Source organism: Denticeps clupeoides, chromosome 3, assembly GCF_900700375.1.
Source record: "Denticeps clupeoides chromosome 3, fDenClu1.1, whole genome shotgun sequence".
Taxonomy (NCBI): Eukaryota; Metazoa; Chordata; class Actinopteri; order Clupeiformes; family Denticipitidae; genus Denticeps; species Denticeps clupeoides.
Window position 1 is genome coordinate 9,523,696 of NC_041709.1, and position 19,205 is coordinate 9,542,900.

The following is a 19,205-nucleotide window of genomic DNA, read 5'->3' on the forward strand; positions in this document are numbered from 1 at the left end:
TGTGCTTTTTTGACAACTTAAGTAAGGAGACAAAAAATGGATTAGAAAAAGAGCAAAGTGAAGATGAGTGGAGGATCTGGCAGGGTTAAATCCTCTTGTTATCGAGCAGCCAGAGCCACAAACGCTCCCGCTCATGTAGTTTAATCTACACAGAACAAAAGAATCTAGGGAGGCTCCGAAATGAATCACAGGCGTAAGCGATTGTACGGAGGACAGAGGAATGAGCGGAAATGAGGTTGAGCAGAGGCTGGGAGAGTGTCCGCCCAAAAACCACGCCCTGACCCATCCTCCCTCGACATGGCAGCCCAGCCCTCCACAGCCCTACACCTGTCAGGTTGCTTTTATCCCGCCTCAGAAAGGCCAGCAGGAACAGACACTTTGTGTTGTGTGGTCGTATTGCATGGTACTCATGGAGACAGTTGGGTGCTTGTGAACACGAACAGCCTGGGTTTGACTTTTACTCAGTGCGACGCGGGCGGCTCAGACCACCCCCCCCCCCACACCCCCCCCCCCCCCCTCGACCCCCGCGGCGCGCGCTGTCTGGATGAGGCTGCGGCGCTTCTGGGTCAGCGGCCTTCGCCGCTGCCATCACACCTCAGAAGCGTTTACAGCGCAGCCTGGCAGGACAGCTGATGATGACATCACACCCCCCCCCCCACGCACTCCCTCACCCCAACACCCTTCCAGTCTGCCAGTATTAGGGTCTTATCCTGCCTCAGTGATGTGTGTGTGTGTGTGTGTGTTTATGTGCATTTTTTTTTATACATTATTTAGAGCACAGCTATGATTATTATTACAGTCAGAGACTGTGGGTAAAGAGATGCTAATCCATCATCTTGATAGAGAGCAGCGGCCACGTAACGTCTGCCGGGCAGATTAAAAAAAAAAAAAAAAAAAACGCGGATTAGGCAAATCGCAAAACCAGGCGCAGGACGAACTTTTGTTTGGTTCCTGCCACCATGGTGACACCATTCTCTCCGGTTTATCTTGCCTGTCGCACAACACTAAATGTACTTTGCTTTAGCAAATCGGTTCAGTAAGATCACTAATTTATGAGCTTTGATGTTATTTCAACGACATTCTAACCACAGTAGAGAAATATTTTTATAGAATACAGGGCATGTTGAGCTTGTAATTTTAGCCGATCTGTGGACAGAGCATCTTAAAAACAGCAGCAGACGGGTCGCAGAGGGACGACAACTCTGCTTCAAAACGAGACGCGCGCTGAGGCCACTGCGCCTTATTTAAATGAAGTGAGCCGGGGGTCCATCCCCTCTTTTTCGCGGCTTTGATTAGAGGCGGGTGGAGGGTCACGCCACATGAGTCAATGAATTAAACCGCCTGTGTGGATTTAGCCTCTGAAGTGCCGACAATGTGGAGGCTTTGAAGATAATTGAGGGCGAGTGATAAACCTGACCTCTTCGCGTTTGGAAAAAGAGAGGGAAGGGAATAGAGGGAAGACGCCAGTCAACCAAGATGCCACTGTGCGTTTTTTTTTTTTTTTTCTTCCAGCAGTGAAGGCAGCACACAAAGATTGTGACATGAACTCAGAAGTTCAGACGAGTCCATTAATACCAGTCACAGCGATGACCCCTGACCCAAATTTGAAAATTTTTCAAGATGGACACTTGTTTACTGCTGCTGATAAATGTGTATAAAAGGCGGAAATTTTGGGGGGCCCTAAGCAGAAGCTTCAGTCCCTTCAGAACGAGACGGAGTGGGTGGAGGTCTCGGAGGGCCCGTTTCTGAGACCGCTGGCATCTCGAGTATTCGGAGGGAATTGGTGTCGGGTTACCGGGGTCTCCTACACGCTGGTTTCTGCTCTTAGAGACCCAGCACGGCTGAAGTTCACGCTTTAACCAGAACATTTGTCTTCTTCCTGTATCAGTCAGTCAGCAAATACCTGGCATGAGTTGGTAAAGTTCGTTTTAAACTTAAGATCACAGGCTCGTATGTATTTTTCTCCTGCGTCAGACCCCTGCTGCTGCCTGTGGGGCTGCCTGTAGGAATCTGCTGACGGGGCAGGCCTGGGGTTTCTCTGACCCCGGCGGGCTCCGGATAAAGGGAGGCCGTTGTCAGAGAGAGCCGCCCGCTTATCGCGTGTGGCTCGCGGTCCGTGACGGGGGGGGGGGGGCAAGGCGCCAGCGCCGAGCCGCTAACCCGTCAGCGGTCATCACCACTTCGCGCCGTCTCCGGCAGAGAGCTGGCACCCGAGGCGGGGGACCCCCCCCCCGAGAACGCCGCGTTATCAGCGAAGGGTGCAGGCAGGGATGCACCTCTCGGGGAGCGGGTTAAAAAGGAAGAAGAGGAAGCAGATCAGACGCTGCTGCGGGAGGCGGAAATCAATGCGGATGAGGAGGGGGTCTGAAGGGAGGTGGCGGGGTAGGAATTCAAGAATCAAAATCTTGCCAGTTTTCGGGCCGTTCCCGCCAGAGAGACAGAGAAGGAGGGAGGGAGAGAGCAGAGGGGAAACGAGAGGAACAGAAAGAGTTGCTGTGACGTTCGTTTGACATTTTCCAGACTGGTAGCACCGCCAAACAGACCAGGACCGTCCCGCCCAATCTCGTATCAGCGCCAGGCACACACAGCACAGTCCCATCAGTTAGCAGCCGGGGGGACGGGGTCACCAATCCTCCAGTCGGACCAGGTGTGACGCCGAAGCCGCGCCGCGTTCGTGTTACCATGGAACCGAATAGCCGCCGTAAAAGCTGTTGTTTCAGGGGCCTTAAATTTCACGCACGGAAATCTGTTTTTTTTTTTTTTTTTTTATCATCCGCGCCATAAGCCTACACCTGCAAACGTGGAGCAGAAGAGTCAACAGGTGCTGGTGGATCAGGAAGAGAACCGGGTTCCGTTTTAACGACTGTTCGCAGTCACCTCGCCTTTCAGCGAATTGATTTTCACAAGTAAAAGTATTTAGAACTGGCGTACATATGACGTCTGGGGCCATGCCTTCTCTCACGTGCAGTCTGCGAGTGTGTGTTTGCTCACTATATTTAGAAGCATTTTCTGAATGCAGTCTTGTTTGGTCAATAATTTAGGGCTCAGTGCTTTGCAGTTCCCTCAGAAGCAGATAAAACACACACACACACACACACACACACACACACACACACACACACATACATACACACATACACACACAAAATTGCAGGTCACACAGGCAGGAAGTAAACAGCACCTTGGGGAGAGAGAGCATGTGTGTGGTATTGGGATAGTACATCTTGCATTTTTCATGGCTCTTTAAATCTTTTAATTTTCAGAGAGAAATCTTTTGTATAAACAGCGTGCATGTGCATGCACACACACACACACACACACACACCACCCTGAAGCTGGACCTGGCCTCCTGCTGTGGGCTAGAACTTGCTGCGTTTATGAGTGAGGGCTGCAGAGCAGCTGTCTGGCAGAGGAGAAGGGTGAGAATCTGAGCTGACAAAGAAAGAAGAGAGTGACGGACGGGGAGAAGACCCCGCCCTGCTCGCGGATTTTGCTCTGCTGGAGTACCGGCGGAGGGGTGGGGTGGGGAGGGGGAGACGCTGCTCCACCCGGCACTCCGCATTTCACACCATTTCACAGTCCCACATTCCACCAACAAAGAAAACCGGGGGGATAAAAGTGGAGAAAAGGAAACGAGGAAAGACAAAAGCAGAGAGACACGCGTACAGTGGAGATAGGCTGCACATTAATTATACATGATGGCGTGACGCCGTAAACCTCGCAGCCTCGGAGGAAAAGCAAACCTTTCATCAGCGACCGAGACCGAGTGACTGAGTGTGCAAGAGGAGGCACGTATTTATATCTCGGTGGCGAACAAACGTCCGCACAAATATAGAATAGCCTCCAATTTTACTTAAAGAGCAGGTCCCCACCAGCTTATTTGCAAGTGATATCTGAAACGAGATAAGTGAATAAGTGTGTGTGTGTGTGTGGAAGCTCTCTCAGCAGCTGCTGATTGTACGTGTGGCTAAAATGCAGGCCCGAGGTAAATACCGCAGCAGCGACGCCTAAAACCAAAACCCTAACCGCCATCTTTCCCTTTCCTTCTGTCTCTGCAGTTCTTCGTGGAGGAGATACCGAGCGCGAGAGGCTGGATGGACCTGGGGACGTGGGGCCAGCTGCCTTCTGGGAAGGAAACACACACACACACACACACACACACACACACGCAGCCCCACTCTGATAGCAGCCACGGGGTAAAGTGATCCAGTGGGTGAAACAGCTGGAGGATTGTAGGACTCGGAGGGGTGACGCGGTGGGAGGGGGGCGGGCTGGGCGTCTCTGCGTGGCGAGATAGCGGCGCGCTCACACAGACCTGAGCCTTGTCGGTGCCTCCGGGGAACATTCAACGCTGTCGGTGAGTTTGAAACTCTGACAGAAACCATCGACCGTTGACTGTACCCTGAAGGCGACTGTTCCCATCTGTGACTCCAAAAAGAAGAACGGGAAAAAAATAAAAGAATAAAAAGAAGACAGGTGAGCGTACACACACATACAGATGTGTAGAACCCAGGAAAGGCGCTGGCGTGACCGTTTCCCCGTCGGCTGTCGGCCCCCCTGGACCGCGCCTCCCCCTTCCCGCCAAAAAATGGCTGCGATAAACATTCATTGCTGTCGGTGGGTTTGGCGTCTGAATAACTCACTGATCAATGAATGCAAACTGCGGTGCAAACACCTCAAGGAGCCCAGGGTCGGGGAAGCCCCCCTCTCATGGCCCGGGCCGGGATGGGGGGGGGAGCGGCTCGCACCATCTGCCATACACACCGCGCCGCACGGACGGTGATGGCATGACAGAATGAATACACACACCTCTGAGCCAGATCTGAGCTAATGCCACGTGCTTTTCCGTAACTTCTTGCCTAATACAAGCTGATTATGAGAAATAATACCAGAAAGAATTATTATTTAAAAGACCTGAATTAAAAACAGTTTAATCTAGAACAATATCAGTGGCAATAGGAGTATGTAAGGATGGTTAATTGCTCTGGAATTGCATGCAGAACTGTACTAGGCCCAGTGCAGATAAGAATTGGCACCAAGACCAGCATACGGCCAGTTGTCACAGCTCAGAAATGAAATGAACACATTCATTGCTCGCCAGCAAACCATCCCACTCCTCTTCATGTGTCTTTGCTTCCCCCACCCCCCCATTCTACGTCATATTTGCTCTCATTATAGTGCTATTTCAATGCGGCTCTACAGGTCAGGCTTAAATGGTCAAATTAGCAGCGCAGCCCGTCAGCTCTGCAGTCTCTGCGATGTGACAACTGCATACTGTGATGCTGACGCGCTACATTATGCGGCTCGATTAGTAACCGCTGTGAAGACAATCTGTTATTCATCAGTCTTTCCCATCTCTGAGAATATCAGCTCACTCACAGCCACCTGAAAGGACCCAAAACCCCCCAGAAAAAAAAAACAAAAAAAAAAAAAAACAGGAACGAATCTGCCCGCAAGTTCATTCCGTTGCTTTAAAACAGGTTTAATGTGTAGGGCCATGTGGAGCTAATCTGTTGGTAATTGCCCCATCTAAATGGCAACCATGCTGGGAATTTTTAACACATCAGAATTTTCCAGCCTCTACAGACCACATGCACATTTTCTTCATTTTGCTTTTTTTTTTTTCTTACTTATTTCCCAGAGACCTAAGGGAAGGGAGGAGATTTGCTTTCATCCTGACCATAAACACGCAAAAGCACACGCCTACACACACCTGGTCCCTCACGTTGTTGAGTTTATTCCCACCCTTTTCACTACATCTGTGTATCTTTAGCAGGGACACTTTTATACTTTTCCCCCCCAAAAAATCACAGGCTTATAAAACACTGACGTGTTCAGGTGACAATTTCGGATGTACTTGGGAGAGGGATAAGTGGGTTCCTTAGTACATATACTGACCCCAGGTCAGCTGACCACACACCAAAATTGCTGTATAAATCACTGCTGTTTATCGAATTTTATCTTAAAATAAAAAATAAGCTAAAAAAAAAAACTATTGTTGAGGTGTTGACTGTGGTGGCCGTCTCTAAGGGAGCAATGTGAATGGGGACGCTGCCGACAAGCATCTGTCAGTCAGTCAGTCAGCTATTTCCCGCTGATTAGGACTGTGAAGCTGCGCTATTACAGATTCACATCACCTCATCTCCACCGGCAGCTACATCAGAGACGGGAGCCACGCTCGATTTAGAAACTATTCTACATTACTGAGCAGACCGATTTCTGGTGCCACGGCACAATGTCACCCCTCATTATGCAGAGGGATTTAGAAGGACGGGCTTGTCAACCAGTTAACCCAGCACGAAACACAGTGGTGATTAAAAGAAAGATATAGATATGCTTTTTAATTTCGGACACAACCAGAGGTCCCCAACAGAGGTCATGATGGACAAATAGCTCACCCCTCTGCACACCACCGCCCGTTTTTTTTGGGCCACTCCCATCACCACAGATCAGGCTAATATACGAATGTCTGTGGTCTCATCTGTCAATTACACAAGGCGAGATAAGAAGCTGCTTCCAAAACAGGACCTCACGTTCCCGCCGGCAACAAGACAAAAGCTGACGTTTTAATGAGAAGTGAGATGTCATTCCCGATAAGCATTCACACGAGCGTCGCTCCCCCGAACAGCGAGTCAGCGCCAGCTACGCTCAAACGGCTTAATTAAAATCACGTCGCTCGGATGCGAAATGCGGAGGGGGGTGGGCAGATGAGAAGGTCAGCGGGCAGGATGCGGTCGCCTGCGGTCCAGATCTGCCAGGAGCACTCAGCTGGACGAAAGGAGGAGATGCAGCTGATGGCAACATGGGACTTCATCTGCGATTCCAGAACATCAAATCAGCAATTTCTGTCAGACATTCTTAAATACACTTCTGGTCCAACAATTTGACCTCACCAAAAGATTGTGCAAAGGAAATTCTCAGATTTGTTTCAATAAACCTTTAACATACTAGTTATTACGTATTAAAACTCTTACTTATTTTCATATTATATTAATTTTTACTGCTATTATAGTAAAATGGCTGCTACCTTGGTCTGTGTTAATACAGACACATAAGTATCAGCTAAAGTGAAGAAATACCATTAACCATACCTGATATTGTTGTTAACTGTACTTGTCTCGGTTATGCTAGTCAGTAATATATCTTGCTACCTTACAACAATGGGAAACAATAATGTTCTGTTCTGCTCTGTATCCGTTCTAATACGAATGAGGTTGATCTCAAAGCATCAATTATAACTATGTCCAGGAAAATGAATGCCGAATTTAGGACCAGTGGACAGACACGGTCCTGAAAAAGGGGCGTGGTCTCAACACCTACAGTGTCTCCAGTGTCTCAATGCATCCACATTTGGCTGGACATTTTTATAGATATACAGGCACTCTAACTTCCAACTGAGGAAAGTTGAAGCAAACATAGGGTAGTATGGGGAAAGTTGGATGCACAATCATCCTTTTGAGCAGATAATGAGGAGAGGGGGAGGAGAACAAGCCTGAGCCGATAAATAAATAATGAACAGTGGGCGGCTGCGTGACGTGAGGGCAGCTTAAAAGCCAGGAGCCACAGTGAGACATACATTCGCTCTGACAGGCCCACAGGACAGAGAGAGGGATGCGACGGTCCTCTACTTCCTAGAAAAACAGAACAACTGCCCCCCTGTGGACACACAGGTTGTTGCACACAGACAACCTCTTAAAATCAAAACCACACCCTCTCCCTCACTTTCCACAACTGCTAAGTCAATATCAGGTTCAAGGGTGCCGGATACCATCCCTGTACACTGGGTACATGGCAGAGGACTCACCCCAAACTGACCATTCACACACACACACACACAAACACACACACACCACTCACTCACACCTATGGAGAATTCGGAGTTTAGTGTATGTGGGTGTGGACCCCACAACCCTGGAGGAAACCGGTGCAAACAAGGAGAGAGCATGCAAACTCCCCACACACAGAGTTGGGACTCAAACTCATAACCTTGGAGGTGTGAGGCTCCATCACTAAATACTGAACCACCGTGCAGCCCACACAGCCAAAATCAGTGGTGGCCTAGCGGTTAAGGAAGCGGCCCCGTAATCAGAAGGTTGCCGGTTCGAATCCCGATCCGCCAAGGTGCCACTGAGGTGCCACTGAGCAAAGCACCGTCCCCACACACTGCTCCCCGGGCGCCGGTCATGGCTGCCCACTGCTCACTCAGGTGATGGGTTAAATGCAGAGGACAAATTTCACTGTGTGCACTGTGTGCTGTGCATCACATGTGACAATCACTTCACTTTAAGTTTAAAATCAATCAAAATCAACAAATATTTCAAATCAGCTCATCGGTGTAGAAAAGCTGCAGCACAGTTATACCAAGTCAGCAGTTCAGGCACCAAGCAGGCCCCATAATGACAGCTTAAACTAACCAATACAGCACACTTTCACTTTTAAAAGCAACATTCATGCTATTAAAACACACACACCAGTTTCTTTTGCATCATGTGCCGCCTGCGCTAACGCGATGCTCCTCCCGCAGCACTGTCGGCCCCGAGCCCGCTGCTTGTGTGTAAGTGCGTGACTCACAGATTGCATAAAAGAGCAGATTTAATTAAAGCAAACATGTCAGACAGCATCACTGAGGTCACCCAGACCCAGTCTAGTACATTACATCACCAGAGCCACTCGGTGCCTGTATGTCATTAAGTGTCACTACATGTTTGTGTGTGGGCAATTTTGTTTGTTGGGGGTGTGTGTTCAACGCAGCATATATATATATATAAAAAAAAAAAACCCTGTTCAGTGAAATTATAAAAATCCGATTGTGACACGCTCTGTGCTAGCGGTGCGGAATAATTGCCTCTAAACCTCACAAGCTAATTTTGTTCAAACACACTCAAGTTATTCATGTGACTATTAATGTCAGCGGGCAATTTTCAGAACAATAACAGCATTTGCTCGGTGCATTGAAAACAAATTCAGACGCACATGAAACCATTTTCCTCTAGAGCAACCTGCCAATTTCAAAAACATTATTCCTGATTTTGTTGTGTCTTGGGGAATCTGAAACTATTCAATGCAAATGTTTAAGTGTGTGTGCGTGTGTATGAGTGAGTGCGATTCTGGTGTCAATGTTCACTAACATAAAGTGTGTCTGGATCAGGGTGCTGGATCAAAACCTATAGCACACAATGACACCTCTGTGTCATAATATCAGTGCCTCCCCACACGCACACAATCATCTGCATGCAAACACACACACAGACACACACACAGTCCAAAAGCACCTAGAGAGGCCTAGCGTCCCCCTGGCTTTACCACAGCATCATCCCCTCACCAGCCCATAATCCCATTGGTCACGCCAGCATCAGGCAGACCAGGATTGGCTGGCACTGGCCTGTCTCCATGGAAACTGGAGGGATGGAGCTGGAAGCCGACAGCCTGCTCAGATTAGAAACAGGCTGGAACCACAGCATGCTTTGTTCCTGACTGAGAGGGCTTAGGCCTCACATACAGTATCTGTAGGGCCAAAAATAATGATGTCCTTATATCTGAGTGTGAGTGTGTGTGTGTGTGTGTGTGTGGGGCGGACTTGGTATAAACACATTCCTTAATCTCTCAGTCAGAGTAAATTACTCCAATGACTTCCTTTGTCATTGTCCATGGCCAGCTGAACTGTGCAGTGAAGAAAAAAAAAAATGTATTTCATAATTCTAACCGCACCCTCAGCACCTCTTCATCCACCGTCCTCTTCATCCTTACTGTCCAAACCCCCATCCGTTCTCCTCAAATTCACCACTCTCACTCCTGCCAACGCTCACTCCAGAACATAAGATGAAACAGCGGTCAGCCAGTCACCTTCGGGAGAGTGGCGGGCATCAGCGCTGTGTTCATCTTCATAGCATTTTGGATTGCTGATCATGGCTAAGATAAGATGGACAACCATCTTATTATGGCATTTTGATTATGGAATATTAGAAATAATGATGATTAAAACATATACATCACAGTAAGCGTTTCGCTGAATGTGATGATAAAGGATCAAAGCACATTACTGTACAGAGTTTAGCAACGAAGGAAAAGACCAACCCTTACTTTCCGATTTTATTCCCTTTTAATTCACTGCATCGTTAAAGCACCTATTGTGGGGTTTGATCAGTTGTTTTGGTTAGTGTGTGTGTGTGTGAGTGTGCCTGTGTGTGTGTGTCTAAAGGGGCCGACTCTTCTACCAGAGGGCCAGATGGTGGCATTCCCTGACTAACTGGCGACATTTCAGGCTCTCCCTGGCCTTCTACTGGCTAATCCTATTTTCCTCTCTTCTTTCTGTTGTTTGTGCGTAAAAGAGATAAAAAGGAGAACAAACACACACACACATATATACACTACTCACAATAAGTTAGGGATATTGTGAGAGACTGTCTTACATACGGTGTGTTTGTGTTTTCCATGTAATGGTCTCATTGTGTACATGTCTGCCTTATATTGGGTCAATACCAAAAGACAACCTCAATTTCAACATTCTGTGAGTATAAAAAGCTGGTACTGTCACTAATTCATTCCAAGTTCATCATTAAAACAGCCATGAACACACGACGTCACTTAATAGACGAGCAGCGTCACCTGGCCATGGCGCGCCTTCGGGTCGGTGCCAGGCAGTCAGATGTTGCTTGTGAACTTGAAAGTGAAGTGATTGTCACTTGTGATACACAGCAGCACACGGTGCACACAGTGAAATTTGTCCTCTGCATTTAACCCATCATCCTGAGTGAGCAGTGGGCAGCCATGACAGGTGCCCAGGGAGCAGTGTGTGGGGACGGTACTTTGCTCAGTGGTTCATGACCGACACAGGAGTGGAGTCACACGAGTGACAGACCGCAATGATGACCAGTAGCTAAGGACATATGCACTCAGACATCATTCTGCAACTGCCACACAGCTGCAGGCCTGTTTCCGAGATGCGAGGGGTACTAGGGTTTCCAGACAAACAATTCACAACCGACTCCACTGCTTTGGCCGGAATGCCAGATGACCATTGCAGTTGACTCCACTGACACCAAGACATCCCCATGAACATTTGCAGTGGGCACAAGACCATGTGACCTGGACAATGCAGCAGTGGTCTACAGTCCTGTTCACTGATAAGTGTCACATCAGCGTTGCTGGAGAAGTGGAGGTGAGCAATACGCTGAGGTCAACATGGTCCCCAGGGTTTGCTTTGGTGGAGGAGGTGCAACAGTCTGGGCAGGCATCACCAGTCAGTGCAAAACAGAGACATCATAGAACCCATCAGCATTCCCCAATTCCACCAGCACACCCCCAAATTTTATTATCAGCATTATCATCATGGAAGAATTGTCACAGCTCGACTTCAGGAAGTGGGAGTGCTTCATATGGTATGACCATCAATGTACCCTGACCTGAACCCCATAGAGCACGTCTGGGACCAGTTGAAGCAGAAACTGAACTGCGTTTAGAACTTGTGGAAGAGTGGAACGCTTTGCCTCAGAACAACATCATGAGGAGCACGAGACCATGTCGTCAAGGTGTCATTGCGGCAAAGGGTGGAAACATCAGCTACTGACATTTTTATTGTGTAAATTGTTGGGGTAAAAAATATTAAACTAATCGAAAATACATTATTAGTAATATCGAAGTGAACTTTAACTTGTTTCATTAAAATTCAGAGCAAATAGGAAAAGCACCCATGTAAATAATAATATCCCTAACTTACTGTGAGTAGAGCATATTTCCACCTATGCCCATCCCCACCAATTCTACTCAAATGACCAAGTACATGGTCACTGATAAAAATGATCTCAGTTACACCTAGCTTATCACAGGTTTTAAAAGGATAGGAGCTGTGATGGGCTACACTGCAGAACAAGGTACTCAGACAAGTGAGGGCGGCCTCCACTTGACACATTTATCTATGAAGCACTTCAGATCCAGAAAGCAGAACCTAACACACACACACACACACACACACACACACACACACACACACACACACACACACACACACACACACACACAAACATTCAAGCTGGGAATGCAAACTGACATACCATACAAACATGTCATGAACAACGTCAACCCAAATATCAGCACCCTTTCTGCCAATTATCCAAGCCAAACAACAGGCATTCACACTCAGTTAGTGCAAAAATTTATTTCAAAACATTGTGTGAGGGGGTTGTGGCATAAAATATGTTCAAATTGGTGCCAGCATACAGCAATGTCACTAAGATATTTTACTGGCATGTGTGTCATTGGGGACATTGATTTAAGTAAAACCTACATTAAATTGACCACGGGGCAATAATTGTTACTTTATCTGTCTCAGATTAAACAATTATTCAATATTGCTATATGAAATTCTAAATTTATATTTTAATAACATGATGCCAAGCGTACATCATTTGCTTGGCATCATAGTATTAAAATTTACGTATATTTCACACCACTCCGCCCCTACAAAATAAATCCAATATTTCTATAGTTTTTGCCTTGGTCAAATTTTATTTATTCATTATAAATTTTATTTCATACATTGTCACAAAGCACCTAACTACAGAACAGTGCTCAAGGCCCCAAGTGAGCAAGCCAGAGGCAACAGTGGCATAAAAAAAACTTGCCGAAAGAAGAAGAAACCTTGAGAGGAACCAAGGCTTACCAAGGGGAACCCATCCTCCTCTGGTCAGCGCTGGACCACCCTGGGATGTTCATTGTGCTGTTCACTACTTCAACCCAAATTATACCTACAACTATATTTCATGTAATGTTAAATAATTTTCGTGTCTATACTCTCAGTTACGAATTGATGTAGTGTTGATTTCAATATCAATTAGCACTGGTATCGATACTTAAATGCCCGGCATTTACATTTACATTTACATTTACGGCATTTGGCAGACGCCCTTATCCAGAGCGACTTACAACGTGCTTTCAATCGATGAAGAGATTACATTTACATTTACGGCATTTGGCAGACGCCCTTATCCAGAGCGACTTACAACGTGCTTTCAAGTTACCATCGATGAAGAGATCAATTCCGGTTCACTAGGACCCCAACTATGAATACATCTATTTAATTCACTCCCTGACTACACCACTCGAAATTATACACAGAGTCTCGAGAAGGGAGTAAAGTTGATATGTCTATTTTAATTGCCACTGTCAAGCAAAACTGTTGAAGTATGTTAGCTATAAGAATGATTATTAATGAATGATTTATAGAACCATGTGCAGATAAAGCTAATGTCCTGATTCAACATGAATCATACACCATATTTGTTTAATGTGTTTTCTATTATCTTGCCCATTCATTCATGGCTAATAATATTACCGCACATGTACTTACATTAGGGGAGGGCAGTAAATGAAAACGACAAATTGCTGTGAGGATGGAGACAGCCTATACAGATATACAATGGACTATTTTTAACAAATTCCATCAGACTATGAGTGTTGATGGTGTCGTTATGTCACATACGGTGTGGTAGTAGTCTAGGGGGTAACACACTGGCCTATGAACCAGGAGACCCAGGTTCAAATCCCACTTACTACCATTGTGTCCCTGAGCAAGGCACTTAACCCCAAGTTGCTCCAGGGGGACTGTCCCTGTAACTACTGATTGTAAGTCGCTCTGGATAAGGGTGTCTGATAAATGCTGCAAATGTAAATGTAAATGTACATTTGGTTGCTGGTTTGAATCCCGAACCACCAAGCTGCCACTGAGCAAAGCACCGTCCCCACACACTGCTCCCCGGACGCCTTTCATGGCTGCCCACTGCTCACTAAAGGTGATGGTTAAAAGCAGAGGACATTTCGTTGCGTCACCGTGTTCTATTTAGCAGTGTTTCACAATTACATTCACTTCACTTTCACTAGTTGGCCATTATGGTCACGGAAAAACTCAAACCCATAATTCAATGTTGTCTACCTGTGAATATATAATGAATAAAACACAACATTAAATTCAATTATTACACACACAATCCAGTAGCCATTGGGACAGATGGTGAGGTCCCTGTAAGAAGGAAAAAGGTGAGTGAAGATGACTGAAGATGGAACAGCTGGATTTTGCCCTCTGACCCCTTCCATCCTATCAGTGAATGAAGACCCAGCATTCCCAATCGGAGGTCTTCGGCAGAACAGCCTGTTTGTGAGTCAGTTCAGCCCGTGACCCCACAACCTCATAACCCTTTCCTCACCCCTCACCCCTGCTAGAAGGTGACCACTTCCTGATGAGCTGAACATTGAGTGCAGAATGGAGGCTGAAGGAGGGGCGGGTTGTTTGAAAGGGCCGAACGTCCGAGTGGAGCTCATTGTGCGACTGCAGGCCACGTTTACAACTTAATTGGGTTCCTTCACATAAATCAATTATTTCAGCCACTCAGGCCAACAATACCGGCCTTACTGTGAGGGTGCGTGTTTTACAATCACTCTGAGCACTCAGAGCTTTACAGCTGTGTGGGTTTTGTGTGTGTGTGTGTGTGCGCGCATCTGGGACAGGGAGAGTCACATAGACACCCACAGAGGAGATCCGGTCATTCCACAGTCACAGCAGGGTCACTGGGTTACGGAGGATCAGAAGGCACTGAACTGAGTGTGACCTGTGACCTTTGCCCTGTGACCGGGCCTGTGAGGTGGCCAGGATGAGGCAGAAATGAACTTCAGCTGAACCTGGACCTTAACATTGGACTCCCAACCTTTCAGCGCCCCAAGGCAAACTATAGAGGGCCCTGAGCTCTGCTAGGCAAAAGTTCAAATGTCTGAACTGAGCATTCTCTGGCTTAATCTCTGCCCATTTAGGGGATATGAACAAAAATTCACAAATATCACTCACATAAAATCACAATAATTCCAATATTTAAACGTCATAATATTTAAAAAGTGGAAAACGTTGATCAAATACAGCCGTGGATGGTGAGTTTTTTATGATTACAGTGACTATCAATTGAACATGTGATTAATCTAAATACTAAATGTACATAAAAATATGTAGAGCATACATTCATCATGCAGGGAAACAAGTGGGTAAGTTATATCGCTATGGAAACTCTATCGCTATGTAACATCGCACTAGCTTGCGGGATGACAAGTTAGGATTAGCGCATTACATCATTTGTTGCATCAGCTGTTGAAGTTTTCTGCATTACCATTCACAACGATAAAAATGACTTCATTCTGACATGGAACCCGCAGGTCCATGTAGCACACATGTCTAAAGGCCTTTTGGGGTGACCTGCTGACATCAGCTAATTAAATTCTGTTCAGCAGTATTCTCTGCTGCACTAAAACTGCTAATTCAGGCACAGTGATTAAAGGGATTTAAAGCCTTTGCTGGCCAATCCGCAATACACTGCACAGAGCTGGTTACTCAAACGAATGTGTTTCCTGCTTGTGACATAACACCACTGGTCTCCCCCCACAGAGTCAGTGAAGGACATGGGACACAGTCAGCTAAACCTCAGCATGAGTATAATGACCCTGGACAGGGTGTCACTTCCATATACCCCTCGAAAGAAGAGCTGAGAAGAGAAGCGAAAGATATACAGGGACAGAGGTTAAAAGATTAAAGAGGAAGATAAAAATAAATAATGGGGTAAAAAAAAAAAATAAAGTGGAGGAGGGAGGGAAGACAGGGGCACTGCTGCTTGTGTGTTGCTCATGGTTGACTGTAGCTGTTAGTTTCCGTGGCTGACCGATGGATAACGCGCAACGACGGGCTGACAGGGCAGAGAGAACTCCCATCACCCAGACAGACACCTGACAACCCGTGTGAGCCAGTCTCCTCACACCCTCTCCAGCCAAACACCAGGCCTCCTCAGCCTCTGCCTCCGTTTCACTCCAACCTACCATTTCCCCTTCCACCTCTTATACGTACTCAGGGCACTACAAACCTTATCAATCACTATATATCTAGTCCCAGTCTTGTCTCTGGCCAACATTCTGATACTCACTTTACTCCTTCCCACAGGATTTGTTCAGCTCATCCAGTAAAGTTAAAATGGAAGTGGAATTCAGTGAAAATTCCACATTTGACTGTTTCTTTTGTAGATTAGCGGTAGATCAATAAAATTTATTTAAAAAAAAAAAAAAAAAAAAAAAAGTGTCTAAATGTCTTGTAGGTCCATTTACTTTCATTCCACATCCTACAATGTTGGAAAAGTTACAGCTCACTGACATGTGTACTGAGTGAGGCGCTAACCCCCCCTAGCTGTCACTCCCATTACTGCATCACAGAAATGTAACCAGAGAGCATCCTCATCACAAGCTGAAAAGCCAGTCTCTCTCGCCCTCTGCTGGACAGATGATGCAGTGCAGATAAAAGAACAGCTGCCAGTGAAAAACTACTAATGACTAATGAAACCATTCAAACCACTGAGTTCAAAAGTGAACTACAATGTGGTGCACAAAAACGACACATTTGCAGATGTCAGCATAGGGATAACTAACTGGACTAATTTACATTAGAATAATAATGCAATTGGATATATGAAGAACATTTGTATTGCATATAGATTTGATTGTTTCCATTGGTGGCTAGAGTGACTCAATTGTTCCAAGGCCAGAGATCTGAATGGTATTCCTGTAACACTGCTCCAGTGCAATATATACTAATATATTTCCAACACTGTATGTTTAAGCCCTGCTACTGCATCCATTTATTGTACTTAAATCTTGTAATGTTGTGTTCAATGGCCTTAAAACAGTGAGGGGAAGAAAACTAAATCAGAAGGACATCACATTATATTTTTATCTGAGGATGATATAAAGGGGTTAAAAAAAAGGGAAGGGTCAATACAATCGCATAAGTAACGCTCCAAAACTCATTGACACTTGCTCTTAATGTGGTGCAACAAAGCTATTTTAAACATGTTTGTCTGTGCTAAAATGTGTAAAAAAGCTTTTTTATTTCAAGAAAGTCTTTTCAATAAAGTAGTAAAAAAATTACCACTATTTACTACTTAAGAAAAAAGAGGCTTACAGTTGCTTCATCTGAGGCGGCTAAACAGAGCTACAATCTGTGTTTATTTATGACTGTAGGATCGAGACACATGCCCCATTTTTATTGAAAATTACAAAAAAATATACATTTACAGTTAAGATGCATCTAAACATTTCTTCCTACTGACTGATTGAAAAATCAATCTATTGACTGAACCATTGACCCACTGAGTAAAAATCACATCATTTAAGCCCCTAGTGTGCACAGAACAAAGCAGCACATCTACATGCAAATTTTTTCAGGCTTCTCAGATATTGAGCTGCAGTATTGAAGGTTATGTGCCCAGGAAAATCAGATCACAAGAAAGATAAACAAAGAAATCATGGCTGTTTCTTTACTCAGAGCTCAGGCAAGGTATCTGCGGTAAAAATACATTAATTATCTTTCTTATTGGCCATCTCAACACCCAGGCCCCACCACCCCAATTCCAGAGCACCAATCAAGCTTACACTCCCTAATCAATAGGTGGCACTAGAGCTCAAAAACATGGACTCGTCCAGTTGCAAGCGCTGGTTCGAAGGTTTGACTCACCAATTTCCTCAGTCTTCTCTGCATGTATAGGATGATCTGCATAGAAACCTGTATGGAGAAGAGAAAGAGTGACTTTGAATGCTGCATTGTTGTGACGGAGTTAAAAAAAAAAATCTGCATTTGCTGAATACATGAATCAAAATAATTCCTTAATCAAAGATGCTAATTCCTTGGTTTATTATTCTGACTGTTCTTGTGCATCACATTTTCAAATGTAATGATGCATTAACTAATTCAATGACTGACATTATGTGATTGTTGAGTGCCCTCATGACACAAATTTAGCAACACAGCAGGCTGAACTCTAACCTCTTTTCCCCTTGAGGTGCTGTGAGGTACAAAGGGGTGGCTGCCCACAGGACAAACATTAAGCCTGATTATCTTAACCACGCATTTTAACTCAACCCTCTGATGCATCCAAATGTTTAACAAATCGGCATTCTTTCGTCTTCAGAATCACTCATCTCCAATGTTTACCAGTGGACGGATTTGTGGTTGCAGCCAATGCAGAATACAATTTAAAGAGATGCTGACTGTGGTATAATTATATTTTTATGGATGCAAGTTGCTATAGTTGCTGCAGCAGTTGGCCCTGCAATGTGTATGCTGACAGCGTGTGGCCTGCACCACCTAATGTCACATAATATACTGCAGAGTCAGAAGAGAAAGGCCTCCCTACAATTAAATAAAGAAGCATTCAGGAAGCACATGTCACAGTGAACGTGATTGAAGAGCCTCTGATGTGTCAATCAAACACACACACACGTGCCCGAACCCCTGCCTCAATCCAAGCTGCTCAGAGGTGGGTGTTGTTTGGGGACTCGCAAACAAAAGCCTCTCCGTCCCGAAGCCTTCCCCTGGCACCTTTGCTCTCTTGTTTGTGGTTGGGATGACCCCCTGCCAGGCAGGGGCCGGGTAAGAGCTGGACTCATGTGCATCAGAATGGAATCAAACACCCCCCTAACACGGCCACCACCCCCACCAAAATCCCCATCTGCCTGCCACCCCCCTTCATTCACCATCCTTTGCTAACCTGAATTGAGTGGGCATACATATACAGCTGTGTGATATTTTCATGCAATGACTTGACATAAATATGAGTACATGTAAGCAAAATATCAATATCGGAGGCCAGCAGAAGTGATTAGAACATCGTTAGAGTCTTAATCAGAGACAAAATGTTCAAATAGCTGATCTCACCATTCCTAATGAACATGAAACCGCCATGATATACAAAGACGCTAAATATAATATATAAAGATATATTATATTATAAAGAGAAGAGCCAATAACCTATGCCAAACCTATTAATTCTCCCATGAAATCATAATGCAAGGTTGTGTCCATCTGTGGTATACCTTGCTAACACAACATTACAGCGTAACTAGTGTGTTACAAACACTTGGCAAAAATGCACAGAATAAAAACTGGACCATTTCATGCCAACTTTTACACATCTGTAGACACGATTCCTCCAAGGTCAGCGCTGAATTATCGTGCTGAAATTGACCTAATATCATCTAATGCCTACATAATAGCAAAGAGTACGAAAAGCAATATTTTTGACAAGGGGAGGGTTCGTTCAGGAACGTGGTCACTCACAACCTCTAACATCTTTCAAAAAAAAGTTGCTCCCCAGCCTCATACAAATTTCAGGCAGAATTATCTGAAAAGG

At 45.5% G+C, this 19,205-nt stretch overlaps 1 protein-coding gene across 1 annotated transcript in view; it reads right to left on the reverse strand.

The window, feature by feature from the left end:
* The window catches only part of nr6a1b (nuclear receptor subfamily 6, group A, member 1b), a 74,725-nt gene that overhangs the window by 46,808 nt on the left and 8,712 nt on the right, over positions 1-19,205 (reverse strand). The window contains exon 2 of the mRNA XM_028974883.1: positions 17,531-17,578. Coding sequence (XP_028830716.1) covers positions 17,531-17,578 — 48 coding nt within the window. The remainder of the gene's footprint in view (positions 1-17,530; positions 17,579-19,205) is intronic.